Source organism: Hemiscyllium ocellatum, chromosome 3 (assembly GCF_020745735.1).
Source record: "Hemiscyllium ocellatum isolate sHemOce1 chromosome 3, sHemOce1.pat.X.cur, whole genome shotgun sequence".
NCBI lineage: Eukaryota > Metazoa > Chordata > Chondrichthyes > Orectolobiformes > Hemiscylliidae > Hemiscyllium > Hemiscyllium ocellatum.
In genome coordinates, this window is record NC_083403.1 from 90,325,625 (window position 1) to 90,346,706 (window position 21,082).

At 39.5% G+C, this 21,082-nt stretch overlaps 1 protein-coding gene across 4 annotated transcripts in view; it reads right to left on the minus strand.

Moving 5' to 3' along the window:
- znf512 (zinc finger protein 512) overlaps positions 1-21,082 on the minus strand; it is a 70,056-nt gene that overhangs the window by 1,850 nt on the left and 47,124 nt on the right. For all 4 annotated transcript variants that reach the window (XM_060851816.1, XM_060851806.1, XM_060851799.1 and 1 more), the window contains exons 9-15: positions 19,060-19,146; positions 17,941-18,036; positions 16,952-17,119; positions 16,066-16,260; positions 10,661-10,762; positions 2,634-2,696; positions 694-792 (exon numbers count right to left, since the gene is read on the minus strand). In XM_060851816.1, coding sequence (XP_060707799.1) covers positions 694-792; positions 2,634-2,696; positions 10,661-10,762; positions 16,066-16,260; positions 16,952-17,119; positions 17,941-18,036; positions 19,060-19,146 — 810 coding nt within the window. The remainder of the gene's footprint in view (positions 1-693; positions 793-2,633; positions 2,697-10,660; positions 10,763-16,065; positions 16,261-16,951; positions 17,120-17,940; positions 18,037-19,059; positions 19,147-21,082) is intronic.

Genomic DNA, 21,082 nt, shown 5'->3' on the forward strand with positions numbered 1-21,082 from the left:
ACGCAAAGGAATTAATGTAAGTGGGCATTAGCCAAGACATCAAATTAAATTTATAGATAGATCAGCATGAATTACTGGTGCTAATTCATCTGCATCAGTGTCGAACTTAGCCACCTTTTCTAGCCAGTATTCTGCTAAGATTATGAGATAGCTATTGACAAGATATGAGTTAGCCATAAAACAAGTGAGCACTCATCTTATAAATCCAATTTTTTAAACTAAAAATCTCAAAGCCGTTAATCATGTCTGCAATGATACAAATCTGTTCCAACATAACACATTACTCAGCAAAACCACAATTAGGCAAAAACAATGACTGCAGATGTTGGAAACCAGATTCTGGATTAGTGGTGCTGGAAGAGCACAGCAGTAAAGGCAACATCCAAAGTGCAGCGAAATCGACATTTCGGGCAAAAGCCCTTCATCAGGAATAAAGGGCCGAAACGTCGATTTCGCTGCACTTTGGATGCTGCCTGAACTGCTATGCTCTTCCAGCACCACTAATCCAAAGCCACAACTAACCAAGTGGCCACTACTATTCACATCTAAAATGTGGAAATGCATAAAATCCATGACACGTTTTGAATATCACCCTTAACTTTAAAATTTGAACAAACAATTCTATTTTTAAAAAAGGTCAAATCTACATTCTTTGGATTACGATGTAGAATACCAAGAATAATAAGTTTTTACCTCAAAGTGTACATTATTAATATGATATTTTACTCCACTCTCAGAGCTGAATTCTTTTTCACATAGCAGACACTTATACTTTCCAGCAACATACTCTCCCTAGTATTTCAAGAAAAAAAAAACAAATACCAGCATTTAACAGTAACAAATGATCAACTTTAACTGTGGCACAATATAACTTTTCTACTCAGCCATGACGTCACTGCTGAGAAACAGACTCTTCCCAATTCAGATACCAATTACAGTATTAAGCAGTCCAGGTCAGGCAAAGTACAGGTCAATGCAGAGTAAGGTTTCTATTATCCCAACAATATGCCTCAGCTTTAACACTTCCCATATTCTTACATCACCACTGATAATAAATTGAATTTCATAAGCAAATCAGTCTAAATGACTAAACCCATGTGAAAGTCAATATCTAACTCACTGTACCATCCAGTTCTTTGAAGTAGGATCCATATAATGGAAGGGAAGAGAGGCAGTGCTTTAGATGCAAACACCATGATCTTCAAAATGCAATGGCTAAATCACTGTACCTTGCTTTTCTCTACATCAGAATCAGTCAGAATGATGCAATAAACATCCAGCTCCTCAAAAGGCAGTTTCAATACGTCTTGAGAATCTAACTATTAAAACCTCACCCATGCATCCCCCAAGAAAAATCAGAGAGAAAGTTTGTTCACCACAAACATATAAGCCTTCACAAATCAATTTTATTCAAGCCTGCAAAAACTGACATCAGAATGTCCTTCACATTCTTGGCAAGGACAGCCTGAAAACTTAATGCCCAAGGCAATAGTTTTTTGAATGCATCTTTTCCCCTCTCCAGATGACAATAATACATCAGGATTACAGCCTCATTGAATCTTCCTTTCTTCTCCTCTTAAGAAATATACCACTCTGTGTGCTTTTGACTCCATATAAATTACTTCCACATATAAATCAGAAATTCGTACATATTCCCTGTCTCCCTTTCTTCCCATTGTGCTCAATGATTTGGAATCAAAGTGGCAACATCTAACCATTACTTTTTGAATAGTCTGGCATGTTAACCTTTGGTATCCTTCACCTAAGATTCCCAATAATAAAAGTCCATATGATTTTAAGACAGACAAGAAAGCAAAAGTATATTTTAGTCCCAATGTAGAAGTCAGAACGAAAATACCGTTGAGCTGTGACCCTGATCCAAGACAGATTCTGAAACAACCTTGCAAAAAAATACATACTGAATAGAATAGGGGTCATTTTACAATTCTTCTCTTTCCAGTTTAGGTATTCACTTCCGACAAAAGGAGGAGCACAGAGAAAATATTGCATAAAATATACACTTACTGTCAATAATTAAGCAATTTCTTCAGAATTTCCCTTATTGGAATTATCGTTAAAAGCAACAAACTTTAACCTTATTGTTTAACAGTTATTCCTACTGAAATGACCATCCAAAAACATACGGTCCTAATATATAGCAATCAATTCCTACACAGACCTATAATTGGAAGCTTTTCTTTGAAATGGGGAAATTCTTTATATCTCAGTTATAGAAAACACCCAATAAACAAACTTTTTGAAAAGCTTCTCCACATTGTTCTTCTGAACATCGGCTCCCCCCTCCCCCCAAATAGCTGCCTAGAAATAAAATACAGTCCACTAATTCAATAACAGTATTCAACAATAAAAGGTAACAAAATCTTTTGGGAAGAGTCATTGGTTTCACATTGAAAACAGACAAAGTAACATGGAAGAAAGAAAAATGGGAATCTTCCAACAGACATGAACAAGGCAAAACATGGATGGTTACAACAAGGTTAGTATCAGTTCATATACAAATTGCAACAAGGTACCAAAAGAGTTCTAGTTGACCAAAATCTCAGTACAGACTTTACAACAAAAAGACATAATAAATATCCTTTTCCACAAACTTTAAAGAAAGTTATACCTACCCTTGTACAAGAACCAAGATGAGCCTTCAACCCTGATATGCTTGTATAATTGGAAGCACAATCCTAAAGAAAAATTAGCTATTAAACATAATTACAAGTGTCAGTTTGAAAATTTCAGTTTCATACACAGAGAATTAGAACAATTTGACAAGTGAAATACACAGTTTAATGAACAAATTGCTCAGAAGTACACATCTGTAATAAAGATAATATGTCAGACTGCAAGGAAGTACAGATTGATGCGTAATGTATAACACGGCATTTTGGTATGCCGTTACCACTGCCTTTGATTTCAGCTCCTTTCTGATGAACATTTACTCTCACATGTTGATGAGGCTGCAAAGAGATCTCTTCCAATACTTTGAACTTCTTGTCCCTCCACTAAACAGTTAACACTAAAAGATGAAAATTATGCTGATTGGCATTTTTTGACTCTCAGTGCCATTCCAGAGAATGAAGAACATTAGAGTGCAGTACAGACCCTTCAGTCAGTGCACTGACCTGTGGAACCAAGCTGCAGCTTTTCGATCGTAAACTATTCCATTTTTGTCTATATGTTTATCCGAAAACCATTTAAATGCCCTTAGTTGGTGAGTCTACTACTGCTGCAGGCAGGGCGTTCCATGCCTGTACTATTCTGTGTAAAGAAACTACCTCTGACATGTGTCCTAGATCTATCACCCTCAATTTAAAGCAATATCCCCTCACGCTAGCCAAGACCATCCAAGGAAAAAGGCTCTCACTGGTTTCAATGAAGTCACCTCTCAAAACTTCTTCAGTCCAATGAAAACAGCCGCAAGTCCCTCAGCCTTTCCTCAGAAGACCTTCCCTCCATCCCAGGCAACATCCTGGTAAATCTCCTCTGTACCATTTCCAATGCTTCCACATCCTTCCTATGATGTGGTGACCAAAATTGTATGCAATACTCTAAATGTGGCCACACCCAGAGTTTTGTACAGCTGCAACATGATCCTATGGCTCTGAAACACAATCCCTCTACCAACAAAAGCTAACACACCATACGCCTTCTCAAAAACCCTACCAACGTGGGTGGCAACCTTCAGGGATATATGTACATGGACACAGAGATCTCTCTGCTCATCCACACTACCAAGAATCTTACCATTATCCCAATACTCTGTACTCCTGTTACTCCTTCCAAAGTGAATCACCTCTCACTTTTCCATATTAAACTCTATTTACCACCTCCCAGCCCAGCTTATCTATATCCCTCTGTCATCTGTAACATCCTTCAGCAGTATCCACAACTCCACCAACCTTAGTGTCATCCGCAAATTTACTAACAAATCTTTCTATGCCCTCATCCAGGTCATTTGTAAAAATGACAAACAACACTAGCCCAAAACAGATTCTTGTGATATAGCACTAGTAACTGAACTCCAGGAAGAATGTTTCCCATCAACCACCACCCACTGTCTTCTTTCAGCTGGCTGATTTCTGATCCAAACCACTAAATCACCCTCAAACCCATGCCTCCATATTTTGTACAATTGCTCACCGTGGGGAACCATATCAAACACCTTACTGAAATCCAGATACCATATCAATCGCTTTACCCTCATCCACCTGTTTGGTCACCATCTCAAAGAACTCAGTTAGGTTTGTGAGGCACGAATTACCCTTCACAAACCATGTTGACTATACCTAATCAACTTATTCCTTTCTAGATGATAAATCCTATGCTTTATAACCTTTTCCAACACTTTATCTACAATCAAAGTAAGGTTCACTAGTCAATAATTACCAGGGTTGTCTCTACTCTCCTTCCTGAACAAGGGGACAACGTTCGCTATCCTCCAGTCTTCTGGCACTATTCCTGTAGGCAATGGCAATGTAAAGATCAAAGCCAAAGGCTCTGCAATCTATTCCCTGGCTTCTCAGAGAATCCTGAATAAATCCTATCCGCCCCAGGAGACTTATCTGTTTTCACACTCTTCATAATTGCTAACACCTCCTTCTTGGGAACCTCAAACTGTCTAGTCGCCTGTATCTCAGTATTCACCTCAACAACATTGTCTTTATCCAGTGTGAATACTGATTAAAAAATATTCATTTAGCGCTCCCCCTATCTCCTAGGAGTCCACGCTCAACTTCCCACTACTATCATTGATTGACCCTAATCTTTTGTTTTAGGGTTTTCATTGATCCTATCCGCTTAAGACTTCTCATGTCCCCTCCTGGCTCAGCTTTCTCTTTTGGTCTTTCCTGGCTAACCTGTAACTCTCAAGCTCCCCAACTGAGCCTTCCCATCTCATCCTAACATAAGCCGTCTTCTTCCTCTTGACACGAGATCGAACTTCTTCAGTAAACCACGGTTCCCTCGCTCGACCACTCCATCCCTGCTTGACAGGTACATACTTATCAAGGATCATGCAGTAGCTGTCCATTAAATAAGCTCCACATTTCAATTGTGCCCATCCCTTACAGTTTCCTTATCCATTCTATGTATCCTAAATCTTGCCTAATCGCATCATAATTGCCTTTCCCCCAGCCATAACCTTTACCTGTGGTATATACCCATCCCTTTCCATCGCTAAAGTAAACATAACAGAATTGTGGTCACTATCACCAAAGTGCTCACCTACCTCCAAATCTAACACCTGGCCAGGTTCATTTCCCAGTACCAAACCCAATGAAGCCTCGCCCTTGTTGTGCTATCTACATACTGTGTCAGGAAACTATCCTGCACACATTGGACAAAAACTGACCCGTCTAAAGTACTCGAACTAATTAATTTGGAAAGTTAAAGTTTGCCATAACAACCACCCTGTTACTCTCGCTCCTATCCAGAATTATGTTTGCTATCCTTTCCTTTACACATCTGAAATTATTTGGAGGGCTATAGAAAACTCCTAACAAGGTGATCTCTCCTTTTCTGTTTCTAACCTCAGCCCATACTACCTCTGTCGACAAGTCCTCAAACGTCCTTTCTGCCACTGTAATACTGTCCTTGACTAACAATGACACACCTCCCCCTCTTTTCCACTTTCTCTGTTCTTACTGGAAGATCTAAATCCTGGAAGGTGCAACAGTCATTCCTTTCCCTGCTGTATCCATGTCTCAGAAATGGCCACAACATCGAAGTCTCAACATCATATAGCATTCATATATGCGATCTTTTAACACAAATCCTGAACTTAAGACAAATTTTCTTTACTTGAATATAATTAATAGTATATAACCTAGAACTTTACAGAACCAACAGTCTCTGCACTATTTGCCTCCTTCTCCAAGAAACTTAGCCATTTACATTGATCATGTTATTATAACAAATAGGAACTGACGTAATAACTAAAAGTTGTCAATAAAAGGCTGCCTGTTACAAGAGGATCCATTGTAGAATGAATTTAGTCTGGTAGGGGACATGGTATATTATCTACAAGACATAATACATTGTACATGTATGCATCCTTTGACAATACCTTCAAAAGCCTCATACAGGGCAGCTGACACATGGAACATTGTTCCATGGGAATGCCAGCTCATTATGCTGTGAAAGCTTCTACTGGTGATGAAGGCTGCTGTTACCATCCTTGAAGTGTAGGAGACTGCATGGCCTGCTTAACCCAAATGCAATCATCATCTGTATTTCCTCTCCAGGTTACACACCATCTTTTGACTTGAAACTGGAATTGCTCTACTTTCACCGTTACTAGGTCAAGATCCTGGAACACCCTCCCTGACATTAATGTGGTTGTATCAATACCACATGGATTGCAGTAGTTCAAAAAGGAAACTCACAAACCAGGACAATCAGGAATGGGCCATTAATGTTGGCCTTGCTAGTGATGCTCCTATTCCATGAATCAATAAAAATATTAATACAGTATTATTTATTTCAGTCAGAACATAACATAAAAATAATATTTACTTTTACAAGTTACTGATCTATCAAACTAACTTGGAAACAGAAAAGAAATCATTTTTAAAAGTTCATCGCTTGGAAATAATCTTTAGCGCTCAACTATAAAAGAAATAGACATTACTCACAGGAAGATAACTTTATTGTAAAGAACTGATATATTCAACGTTTATTGCATCGGCACAATGTATGCAAGATAAAGCATACTGTGTTCATTCTCATCAATCTTTAGGATAAATTAGGTTACTTACAGTGTGGAAACAGGCCCTTCGGCCCAACAAGTCCACACCAACCCGCCAAAGCGCAACCCACCCATACCCCTACATTTACCCCTTACCTAACACTACGGGCAATTTAGCATGGCCAATTCACCTGACCCGCACATCTTTGGACTGTGGGAGGAAACCCGGAGCACCCGAAGGAAACCCACGCAGACACGGGGAGAACGTGCAAACTCCACACAGTCGCCTGAGGTAGGAATTGAACCCGGGTCTCTGGCGCTGTGAGGCAGCAGTCCTAACCACTGTGCCACCGTGCCGCCCACAAATATTAGCATTAATCATGAATAATCTACAAATACATTGCTCCCATTTCTCCCAGCTTTCTAAAACTATATGGAAGTGAGGTCAAACATCGCCAATCATTTCCCTTTATTACAAGACAGGAAAATAACCACAGTAATGCATATACACAAATTTCTTGTCAAAGCACTTCAAAGTTTTTTATACAGTCAGCTTATTTTCAATTACATGGCTTGTTTTTCTCTGTAGGAAATCTGTAGAAAAAAATTTCTGATGCAGTATTATACTCCTGAAAAATACCTTGGTGGCCAGGTTTGCTAGTGCTGCAAGGGAGGGTTTAAACTTGGTTGGGGGGGCGGGAATCCTCAACAGCAGGGAGGGAGGCAAGTGTAAGGCTCACAGGTGATAATAACATTTCTGATCTAAGGTGAAGGGACAAGTCGGACTGGAACAAGTCAGGGAGCAGGAAATGCCTATTGGATAATATTGCATTTATTTTAAGGCAAGAAGGCGGACAGATAAGGCCGATGAACGCAGGGCATGGTTAGGTACATGGGACTGGAATGTTATAGCCATTTCAGAAACATGGCTAAGGGAGAAACAGACTGGCAGCTTAACGTGCCAGGGTACAGATGTTTTGGGCAGGACAGAAGTGATGGAAGAAGGGGAAAGGAAGTTGCATTATTGATTAAGGTAAGTACCACAACAGTTGTCAGAGATTAAATATGGAAGGATCATCCAGTAAGGCTTTGTGGGTGGAGGTAGGAAACAAGAAGAGGACGATGACATTATTGGGGTTGTGCTCTGGACCCCCAAATAGTTAACGGGAATTAAAAGAACAAATATGCAGGGAGATTGGAGAGACTTGCAGGAGCAAAAAAGTTGTCATAGTAGGGAATTTTAATTTTCCTAACATAGATTGGGATTAGGGCTTAGATGGGGTGGAATCTGTCAAGTGCGTTCAGGAAAGTTTCCTCACGCAGTAAATAGAAGGTCCTACTCGGGAAGGGGCAAAACTCAACATACTCTTGGGAAATAGGGCAGGACAGGTACTGGCGGTGACAGTGGGGGTGCACTTTGGAACCAGTGTCCAGGGTTCTACTAATTGGTTCGACTAATTTTAAAATAAATAATTATGGAGAGGGGCAAAACTGGTCCACTGGTTCAAGATCTAAACAGGGGCAAGGTGAATTTTGATGGAATTAGACAGGAGCTTGCGGGGGTTGATTAGAGTAGTTTGTTTGCAGGCAAAGGGACCTCTAACAAGTGAGAGGCCTTTAAAAGTGGGATAACTAGAGTTCAAAATCTATATGTTCCTGTGAGGGTGAAGGGCAAGGTTGGCAGGAATAGGGAACCCTGGATGACAAGAAATATTAAAGCTTTAACCAGAAAGGAGGAGAAAGCGTGGCTCAGGTACAGGGAACTGGGATCAAGAGAATCCCAGCAAGTATACAGCGAATACTGAAGTTTACTAAAGGAAATCAGGAGGGTGAAAAGGGGGCATGAGAGAGCCTTGACTGAGAAGATTAGGATGAATCCAAAGAGATATTTTGATTATATTAAAGGAAAAAGAATAACTAAAGAACGAATTGGGCACCTAAAGGACCAATGGACATATATATGTCCATTGATGGGCGAGGTACTCAATTAATATTTCTCCTCTGTCTTTACCATGGAGAAAGACATGGATATCTGGGAATTTGGGGAGGTTAGTGGTGATATGTTGGGGATAGTCCATATCACAGTTGAGGTGGTGTTGGAATTAAAATGTATGAAGGTGGATAAATCTCCCAATCCTGGCCAGATATATCCAAGAACACTGCAAGAGGCTAGAGAAGAATTTGCTTTGGTCCTGGCTGATATTTTTGCATCATTGTTAGCCACAGGTGAGGTCCCAGAAGATTGGAGAACAGAGAATGTTGTGCCATTATTTAAGAGGAGATGAAAAGAAAAGCCTGGGAACTATAGACTAGTAAGTTTAACATTTGTGGTAGGTAAGTTACTTAAGAAGATTCTGAGGGAGAAGATACACATGCATTTGGAAAGACGGGATTTGATTAGGAGTAGTCAATATGGCTTTGAAAAAGTGGGAGATCATGCCTCAAGAATCTGTTAGAGTTCTTTGATGAAGTAACCAGGAAGGTTGAGGAGGGCAGAATAGTCTATATGGATTTCAGTAAGGCCTTTGATAAGGTTCCGCATGGTAAGCTGCTCTAGAAGGAGAGATTGCACAGAATCAAAGGGAGCTGGCAAATTGGATACAAAATTGGCTTGATGGTAACAAAGCAGAGGGTAATAGTGGAAGGATGCTTCTCAAACTGGAGGCATTTGAATAGTGGAGTACCTCAGGGGTCAGTGCTGGGCCCCATTACTGTTTGTTATCTATATCAATGATTAGGATGAGAATGTATAAGGCATGATTAGTAACTTTGTAAATGACACTAAAATAGGCGGTATCGTGGACAGTGAGGAAGGTTATCAGGTCAGAAGGGGAAGTGGGCCGAGAAATGGCAAATGGAGTTTAATATCAATAAGCGCGAGGTCTTGCATTTTAGAAAGTCAAATCAAGATATGTGTTTCATAGTGAATGGTAGGACCTTAAGGAATGTAATGGAACAGAGGGATCTTGTAGTTCTGGTTCACAGTTCTCTGAAAGTGGAGTCATGGGTAGACAGGGCAGTGAAGGCTGCTCTTGGCACACTGGCCGCAATCAGTATTAGCACTGAGTATAGAAATCTAGAATTTATGTTACAGTTATACAGGATGTTGTTGAGGCCGCACTTGGAGTAGTGTGTTTAGTTTAGGTCACCTTGTTCTAAGAAGGATGTTATTAAACTGGTGAGAGTGCAGAAGAACTTTACAAAGATGTCGCCTGCACCTAATCTGAGCTATAGGGAGAGATTGAACAAGCTAGGACTGTATTCTTTAGAGTGTAGGAGACAGAGGGGAGATGTTATAGAAGTGTGTAAGATCATGAGAGGCATGGATAGGGTCAATATACTCTTCTTTTTCCCACTCTTGGGGAATTGAGGACTAGAGGGCATCAGTTTAAGATTAGAGGGGAAAGAATAAACGGGAACTTGAGGGGCAACTTTTCTTTTCCAATGTGTGTTGGCTGTAACATTATTACTTCGCCAATACTTTAAGGCTGTTTCTAATTGTGGAGTTGCACAAGAACACAACCATTACAGAAGAACTACCTGTATATCCAATGTGCCCATTTCAACACAACAAAACAGCTGACAGTGTTCTCAGTATCATTTCTCAGGGCAATATCTTGACCAGCGTCCATCTGCATAGTTTAAATTTTAACCAAAGCTCGGCAATTAACCATGAGTTATCATCAACTGCTGCAATCTCCATGGCAATGCCTCTACCAATCAGTTCTTTGCCCTCATACAAAACAAATATTGTTTTCCCTTTACTTTAGTTTTTTTTGCGAATTGACCTGAAGGAAGGCAAAACACTTTGACAAAATATCCCTTTTATCAAGTATTCAAGTTTGCACTATGAAAATGTTACATGTTTTACCAAACTGCATTATATTTACAAAATGTAGAAAGATGACACAGTGTGGTATACAACCACCAATAACAAACAATACAAGTGGCTACTATACTTACCTTATTTGGACACTGTACTCTCTTATAAGTTTTCATTTCATCCTTCCACTTGCGGAGCACTTCATTACTAAACGTAGGTAAACCTGGCCGAGTATACTTTAGCTGAAGAAAAAGAAAATCGCTATTTAACATATTATCAAATATAGAATCTTGATCTGACAGATTATGAATTGTTTTAGAAAAATCTTTTGCTAAAAAGACTGCTTCCTGAAGATAAGAAGCCACTGATTAGCATATACAATTCTGCCGCACAGAGAATTCAATTCAGTTTAACTTGATTTGATCAATGTATCCTTTCATGCTAAGTAGAGCCCCTTGTTGAAGTTTGCTTGGACAGTCTAAAGTTAGTGAACATACCCATTTAGATATTGTCTTGTTCAGAGGGACAATGCCCCTAATCCATTTTAATCTCTAATTCCAACCTCGATAGTGCCCTATCTTGAAGGTTTTCCTTAAAATTACTTTGCCAGGTTGTCCGTGACTGGCCCAGTTTCTTTCCCCATTGGACAGTGTCCCACAAGAAATGTGCATCCTCCAAGCCTCAGTTGTCTCTCCATCATGATCTGCATATGCCTCTAATCAGTCGCCTTCTTCATTGTGATGCTGTCTCTTCAAAGTGGTGTACAGAATCTTAAACAAGCAACACTGGTGAAAGAGAGTCTTCTGATATGACATCCTTGTTGTTCTCTTTTATAGCTTGCATGGATTGCAGGTGGTACCACTACGTACGTGTAGAGTCGAAGCTTCTTGGCTATGTTGATTGATTTTTAATTTGTCACATTAAACACAATATTTCTGTACTAATTTTTCTATGTACATCAATCTATATAACATTGTCCTGGAGCTGTTATTCGCAAGTGGGGCAAGTGATCAATGTCCTTGCTTTTTTTTTAAAACTGATGGTGGTGGGAGGGTCTTGTTGGGTCCAGCCATCCTTGCCTTGTCACAATGACTTGTATTAGTAGACCATGGTGCTACTTCTGTCAAGACCGGTGGTCATGCATTGGAGCACATGATTATCCATTCAGCTAAGTAACATTATCTGTGAAATTGAGCTCTATCGACCAGTGGTATTATCACGTGTGTCAAAGTCTGTACCCAGCAGCACCTTCAAGAAGAAATCAATAACCAAGAGGAGAAGGAATGGAAAGGGAATGCAGTCTTGGCGTACTCATCTCAAGATGCTGGAGCAGCCCAAAGTGCCTAAACTGATGTTTATGAAGCATCTGGAGTTACTGTATAAGGCCCTGTTGATGTTAAAATCCTGCTCTGTGATGTCTTCAGTAACTGCTGTGGATTCTATTTAAAAACCTTTTAAAAATCAATTAAGTTAGTAAATTGCTTTAATGTGCCAAGCTTTGCTCAATGATGTTCCTGACAGAAAAAAATATTTGATGGCTGCATGTTTGGCCATTTCAGAAGCCTGTTTGTTTCTAACTTAGTATACTATGTACTTTTGCTTTTAATCCACAGAGAAGCAGTGCAAAAGCCAGTCCCAAGCCTACAGGATGAAGACTGGGTGTGTGGCTAACACCCTAACCCTGCAAAATTGATCACAGCTACAGGAACAGCAAGTAGCCATCATATTGATAAATCAGTTAAGAGAAGATGGCATATTCAATGACACATACATAGGTATGCTTGGTCATTTTTTTTATATTATGTCAATTATCTAGCTTGACATCTGTCTTTGCAATAATTATGTTTTTTCTTTCAGTCTGGTACTATCTTTAGCACCTCTCATTAATCACGGGCAATGGGTCTATTCCTTTGCATTTTTCTTATCTGTTGCAATCGAACATAGAATATTACAGCGCAGTAATGTAATGGCCCTTCGTCCCTCGATGTTCCATCAACCTCTGAAACCAATCTGAAGCCCATCTAACCTATACTACTCCATATGTTTATCCAATGACTATTTAAATGCCCTTAAAGTTGGCGAGTCTAATATTGTTGTAGGCAGGGCATTTCACGTCCTTATTACTGAGTAAAGAACCTACCCCTGACATCTATCCTGTATCTATTATCCCTCAATTTAAACCGATATCCCCCTCGTGCTAGCCATCAGCATCCAAGGAAAAAGACTCTCACTGTCCACCCTATCTAATCCTTTGATCATCTTGAACATCTAAGTCACTTCTCAATCTTCTTTTCGAACGAAAAGAACCTCAAATCCCTCAGCCTTTCCTCAGAAGACCTTCCCTCCATCCCAGGCAACATCCTGGTAAATCTTCTCTGCACCCTTTCCAATGCTTCCACATCTTTCCTATAATGAGATGACCAAAGTTGTACGCAATACTCCAAATGTGGCCACACCCAAAGTTTTGTACAGATCTCATGGCTCCGAAACACAATCCCTCTACCAACAAAAGCGAACACACCATACACCTTCTTAAAATCCCTATCAACATGGATGGCAACTTTCAGGGATATATGTACATGGACACCGAGATCTCTCTGCTCATCCACACTACCAAGAATCTTACCGTTAGCCCAGTACTCTGTATTCCTGTTACTACTTCCAAAATGAATCATCTCACACTTTTCCGCATTAAACTCCACTTGCCACCTCTCAGCCCAGCTCTGCAACTTATCCACGTCCCTCTGTAACCCGCAACATCCTTCTGCACTGTCCACACCTCCACTGACCTTAGTATCATCTGCAAATTTACTAACCCACCCTTCTACGCCCTCATCCAGATCCTTTATGAAAATGACGAACAGCAGTGTTCCCAAAACAGATCTTTGCACATACACCAGTAGCAACTGAACAGCAGGATGAACATTTCCCACCAACCACTACCCTTTGTCTTCTTTCAGCTAGCCAATTTCTGATTCAAATCGCTAAGTCACCCTCAATCCCATGCCTCTGTATTTTGTGCAATAGCCAAACATGGGGAACCTTACTGAAATTTATATACATCACATCAACCACTTTACCCTCATCCAACTGTCTGGTCACCTTCTCAAAGAACTCAATAAGGTTTGTGAGGCATGACTTATCTTTCACAAAACTGTGCTGACGATCCCTAATCAAATTATTCCTTTCTAGATTATTATAAATCCTCTCTCTTATAATCATTTCCAACACTTTACCCACAACTGAAGTAAGACTCACTTGTCTCTTAATACCAGCGTTGTCTCTACTCCAATTCTTGAACTAGGGGACATATGCTATCCTCCAGTCTTCAGGCACTATTCCTGTAGAAAATGATGACATAAAGATCAAAGCCAATCTCCTCCCTGGCATTCCAGAGAATCTTTGGGTAAATCCCATCCGGCCCAGGGGACTTATCTATTTTCACATCTTCCAGAATTGCTACACGTCCTCCTTATGAATCTCAATCCTGTCTAGTCTAATAGCCTGTATCTCAGTATTCTCCTCAACAACACCATCTTTTTCCTGTGTAAACCCTAACGAAAAATATTCATTTAGCGCTTCTCCTATCTCCTCGGACTCCACACACAACTTCCCAATACTATATTTTACAGGCCCTAATCTTACAGTAGTTATTCTTTTATTCCTGACATAACTATAGAAAGCTTTAGGGTTTTCCTGGATCCTACTGCCAAAGACTTCTCATGTCCTCTCCTGGATCTTCTTAGCTCTCTTTAGGCCCTTCCTGGCTAACTCAAGTGCCCTAACTGAGCCTTCATGTCTCATCTTCACATAAGCCTCCTTCTTCCTCTTGACAAGAGATTCAACTTCTTTAGTGAAGCACAGCACCCTCACTCGACCACTTCCTTTCTGCCTGACAGGTACATACATATCAAGGATACGCAGTAGCTGTTCCTTGAACAAGCTCCACCTTTCATTTGTGCCCATCCCCTCCAGTTTCCTTCCCCATCCTGTGCATCCAAAATCTTGCCTGATCACATCATAACTGTCTTTCCCCTAGCTATAACTCTTATCCTGCAGTATATACCTATCTCTTTCCATTGCTCAAGAAAACATAACTGATTTGTGGTGACTATCAGCAAAGTGCTCACCTACCTCCAAATCTAAAAGCTGGCCTGGTTCATTACCCGGTGCCAGATCCAATGTTGCCTCACCTTTTGTTGGCCTATCTACATACTGTGTCAGGAAACCATCCTCCACACATTCGACAAAAACTGACCTATTTAAAGTACTCGATCTAGCCTTCCCAATGTATTTATTCTGTGTATTCTGAAATATCCTTAAGTATTTGCTGCAACATAGTGATTGGTCTATCATTTAATTTAACTTTCAATTAATTTTAGTGAAGTCTATTTTCATGACTTCATTTCCTTTACATAGATAATCTTGGACTCATTCCTGTTTCCCTCAAATTGAATTCAATTATACTATGGTCCCTGATACCGGGAGGCACTTTCACAATGAGATCATTAATTAGTTGCATTTTGTTGCACAATACCAGGTCTTGTATAAACTGCTCTCTGCTTGGCTTCAGTACATGTCATTCTAAAAATCTATCCTGGCAACATTCTGTGAACTCCCCATCTGGCTACAATTGCCTATTTGACTTTGTGCCTTTGCATAAGTTAAAACGTCCCTTGATTATTATCATGCATCTGACAAGCTCTCAATATTTTTTCCTTTATGCTGCACCCTACCCTGTGGTTATTGTTAGGGGACCAGGACATCACTCACACAAGTTACTTCTTGCCTTTATAATTTCTCATTTCTATATTCTTTGTAAATTTTAGTCCTTTTTTTGGTTGTTCTGCCATAGTCTGTCTATCATTTCCCTTATTAATACTTTGCTTCATGTCCTTGACTCTTCTCTTCAGTTTGTTGCAGCTTCCCAATTTGATCTGTTGCACCGACTATTTTAGTTTAAAATTCTCTCTACTTCCTAGTTATGCAGCCAACTAGAACACAGCTCCAATATGGTTCAGGTTCAATTTGCACATGGTTTAGGCAGTTATAAGCGATAATGACCTTTGAGGTTCTGCTTCTTAATTTGGCACCTAGATTTTCATAGGGACTATGCAGAACTTCCTTTGTCTGCATATGTTTACTGGTAGCTACATGGCTCGCAATGGGCAAATCCTCCTCTCCCACTGCAGATTCCTCCTGAATTTTATCTCATCCAGTCAAGGTCAAATAATCTCATACCTATTGGGCAACTGCAGAGGCAGAGCTTCCTCACTAATACTATTAGCTCACTTTCAAGTACAATGTAAACTTCTATTACATTATGGTCACTCATACTTAAAAACCTCATCTACAACAAGATTAATTAGCCCTTTCTAAATATCAAATCAAAAATACCTGTTCTCTATTCCGGTCTCCTCGAAAACTTGCCACAATGCCTCAGAAATCTACAATTCTTCAGCTACATGTTCAATTGATCAAATTTTCTATTCCTATGCTTACTAGCATATGGCATTTCCTGATTACTATGCAACGTTTCTCTCACCTTGTCGTCATCTGGTACCAGGTCCCGTTGGATCTTCCTTCGAGGCCATTCTCGAGCAAGTTCATCTGCGACTATCTCGTGCAGGTGGTAAACGGCCAGTTTGGCAGAGCTTCTCCGCACTCTTCCACTGGATGTTCTCTCCACATCTGGTTCACTTTCTTTTTCAGCAGCTTCATCATCTGTAGTTTCCGGTGACTGGTCAAATGCATAGAATTGGTTGACCAAACACTTTGGGTATGAAATCTTGATACCTGATTAAATATGCACTTTATACAGAAGTCAAAAGTCACAACAAATGTACTCTGAATAGCTGCTAGCATCTAGGCTGACCCCTCTGCTAGGTAGGTAACAATGTGATTTGGTTTCAGTAACCCTGTAAATCCTGTACCTTACAGGGAGTTTGAAGAGACAGTCTCGATTAAAGTTCAGCATTTTTCCCTTCAGTCAGTCGAGCTAAGACTAGAAACATTCTGTGCTCTTGCACTGTGTCAACAATGTCCCAGTGATGCGTTTTATTCCAGATCCATTTCATAAAAGTTTTACAAATGTGAAGTGAAATAGGCAGAAAGGGTAAAAATAATTCAATGTGCACTATCAGTTAATATACTACTGAAATAAAGCCAACTATTTAAACATCTTTTGCATAGTGAGTGGTTAGGGGCTGCAATGCACTGCCTGAGTTAGTGAAGATAGTTTCAATTGAGGTATTCAAAAAGGGTACTGGAGGAATTTCTTTAGAAAAGGGAAGAATATTTCGGATTAGATCATTAAGGCAAGAGAATGGCATTACCTGAGATGTTCATTTGGACAGCTAGCACAGACAATAATGGGCCCAATGGCTTCATCAGGTATAACAATTCTAAAATTCCATGACATATGAACATACCGGGGCATGCTCTGATTTCAAGTGATAATCCAGGCCTGCCTTTGACTTGTACAGCTTTCCACAGTGTTGGCATTTATACAATTGTTTTATTAGCTCAGATTCTTCCTTGCCACACTTCTTCAGGTGATAAAGGTAACCCATTATACTAGTGAAGCTGGCACCACAGTCCTGAACAAAGATCAGAAAGATACACAGTTAGCAATTTAATAGAAAACAATGCATAGAAAAAGCAGTGTGACTGTGTGAAGAAACATGTCAGAGGAGACTGAGAAACAGCTCAGCCACAGTTCTCCCAGAGTAGATGCACTCAATACATCAAAAGAACGAATTACATAATGGAATTTTTTTGTTAAGACTTCAGAATGTGGCATTTATCAAATTCAAAACTAAATTTCATGAGCATAGCACAAACGGATTCCTTTTTTAAAAAACTGAAAACCAGAAATAAAGGAGGGAAGAAGAATAAATAAATTAGATGATGTGCCATCCTGTCAAGTGACATCTACTAACCAGTTACAGAGCTGAAATTGCAGATCATCAGCTCAGAACTGACCAAGGAACATGCATTGGCACATGGATCCTTACAATCCTCTATTTTCTGATTTCACTGTAAAAGAAAGTGATGCTGGAGCTTAGGCACACAAACAGATTATGTGGTCACTACTTCTCATAAACACTAAACATGGCAGACTCAAACTAGAGGACAGTCAACAACATACCAATACACAACAGAATTAATCATTCCTCTTCAAGTAATAAATTTAATATATCGTAGGGAAAGTGAATTTTTAAAAATTGTTCAAGTATAAAGATATATGCTCTCATATAAAATAAGACCACAGCAAAACTGAACCCTATCTCAATATTTCTCATGTACTTTAGAAATAAATCAGTTTAAGCACTTTAAATTATACAGTGGAATGTAAGTTTACTTTTTTTAAACAAAGCAGGTGGCAGTTGTAACTGTACTCAATATTTTCTGCACTTACCCGGAGACACTTCAGTCTGCCCATTCTCCTCAACACCTTCCGAAGTCTGTCTCTTTCACTCTGTTCATCAATTACATCCCCATCCTTTAAAATGGGCTGAGAAAGACAAAAATCAAAAATTTCAATGCCAGAATAACACCAGTGTGTACTTTGTCAACATTAAACAAATAATACTTGGCCAAGTGATGGATATCATATGGTTCCTTTTCTCAATCCAGAAAACAGATTTAAATAAATTGTACCCGATTTAGAATTAGTAATCTGAAAACTTGAGTTCAAACAGAGTTTAGAAAGATAGGAGTTTTCCACTTTCTGTTGGAAATAATTTTGAGCAAACTCAACCAAATTCCTAGAGAACCCATAAGACTACTCAAAATTTGGCAAACTTGGGATGACTAGAAACAGAAATGTCACACTGTGAATAAGGTTTTGTGTGCACTGTGAAAAAGGATATAGTGCTGAAGAAGAGCACTAAAGGCTTTTGACTGAATCTGAAACTACCTTCTGGAAGTATGAGTTTCGAATGCATGCCAGAGACCAAAGACTGGAAAAAATGATCTATTCCTCACAGTTAATGACCCATACACTGATTCATATACTGCCTTTGAAAAAGTCATCAGAATTATTTGAATTTTCCCACTCATATTATATGTAAACAATTTCGATAAGAACATTAAAAGATTGACAAAATAATGACAGGAACACATTACCATAATAATGCTCATACTATTGACACATGTTCTTTGTGTATAAATGCCAAGTGTCAAACTAAATGATTTGTATTGGGTACAAGTTTTCACACAGTTACACAGACAGATGAACTACTTTCACCTGGGCAAAGTTCAGGAGTTCTCAAACCTAATAGACAGAACACCATTGTTCATTTTACATGAAAAGGATGTTAAACAAGCTTAGGACCAGTACATATCATTTGATCAACACTCAAAATAGGCATGCTACTTAGTATTTTACTGAGTTTGCTTTTCAGAAAGCCCACCTCTGTAACTCAAACACAACCCAAGAACACAGGTTTAATTCAGGAATATATGAGTAAAACAATGTTTGAACTCAGTCAGGAGTTATGATAGCAAAAAACAACCAAGGGTTTACTTAGATTACCATGTTGTTATGGTCTGCCATTACATGATACTTGAGCCCAGCTATAGACTTTAACTGTTTTCCACAGTGTTGGCAAATGAAGGGTTCCTAAAAGAAAAAGCACAACTTTTAGAAACTAATGGTCAAAATCCTTTTTTGTGAGCTTAATCTATTATAAAGAATCTAAATGTGATTGGTCAACTTGAATCAAAGAAATGCCGATTGCATTTTAAGTTTTCCCTTTAAAAGAAAAGTCTGTTACACAATCATGAATAAAAAACTTTCAAATGTTAAGTCAATAATGTAATAGCTTCAAACAGAATAAGCGTGTATTGCTAAAGTACCCAGAATTCAAAACTAAGTTTCTCTACACCATGGAGCCACGAGTCAATCATCCATACCACATTTCCTGCTGTTCATTTGGTCACACGACTGACATCATTAGTGTCAGTTTGACAGTTGTCTGGGTTCCTGCATGGTGTGCAGCAGCAGAAAATGGTGGATGGTGATAATATTGTATTTCCAAAGGACTGTAGAGAAGATTTGTGTCAACTATGACTTAGTAGCAGCATTCTCACATTGAATGCTAAGTTTTGCATTCAACCTCACTCCTACAATTTCAGTCCAATATTCAAGTTGACACTTCAGTCCAGTACTGGTGGAATGCTGTTATTTAAACAACAAAGACTCATATTTAAGTGCATTTAATATATGTGTTTCAGAAGAGGAATAACAAATCAAAATAGTATACAGAGATACATGGAGATTAGATCAGATGACCAAAGGTTTTGTCAAAGATATGAGAATACAAAGCAGAGAAATGAGAGGTGTAATGAGATAATTCTGCTGCTCAAGACTTAAGTAACTGAAGACTTAGCCAAACATGGTGAACCTTTTAAAAAGACAACCACACAAGAGGCCAGATGTTGTGGTGAGTTTGGGGTTGAAAGCAACTACAAAGATAGGGAGAGGCTGGGCCATGGAAGGATTTGTATACAAATTTGACAATGGAGCTGCAGAGAGACTATCACATTTCCTAAAACACAATGACAACTACACTATAATTGTACCATCAAATCCATAATTTATAAATGAGCTGCTAACAATTGCTCACAACACTACCACACTTTGATTTAAGTTAATTGATCCAGTTTACACTTGAACATAGAACATAGAACATAGAACATAGAAAGATACAGCGCAGTACAGGCCCTTCGGCCCTCAATGTTGCGCCGACAGAATCCTACCTAACCTACACTAGCCCAATAACTTCCAAATACCTATCCAATGCCCGCTTAAATGACCATAAAGAAGGAGAGTTCACCACTGCTACTGGCAGGGCATTCCATGAACTCACAACCCGCTGTGTAAAGAATCTACCCCTAACATCTGTCCTATACCTACCACCCCTTAATTTAAAGCTGTGTCCCCTAGTAACACCTGACTCCATTAGCGGTAAAAGGTTCTCAGTGTCGACCCTATCTAAACCCCTAATCATCTTATACACCTCTATCAAATCTCCCCTAAACCTTCTCTTCTCCAATGAGGACAGCCCCAAGTGCCTCAGCCTTTCCTCATAAGATTTTCCTACCATTCCAGGCAATATCCTGGTAAACCTCCTCTGCACTCGTTCCAATGCCTCCACATCCTTCCTATAGTATGGCGACCAAAACTGCACACAATACTCCAGATGAGGCCGCACCAGAGTCTTATACAGTTGCAACATGACCTCAGGACTCCAGAACTCAATTCCTCTACCAATAAATCCCAGTACACCATATGCTTTCCTCACAGCACTATTTACCTGGGTGGCAACTTTCAGAGATCTGTGTACATGGACACCAAGATCCCTCTGCTCATCCACACTACCAAGTAGCCTACCATTAGCCCAGTAATCCATCTTCTTGTTACTCCTACCAAAGTGAATGACTTCACACTTAGCTACATTGAATTCCATTTGCCACATTTCTGCCCAGCTCTGCAACTTATCTATATCCCGCTGTAACCTACCACTTCCTTCCTCACTATCCACAACTCCACCGAC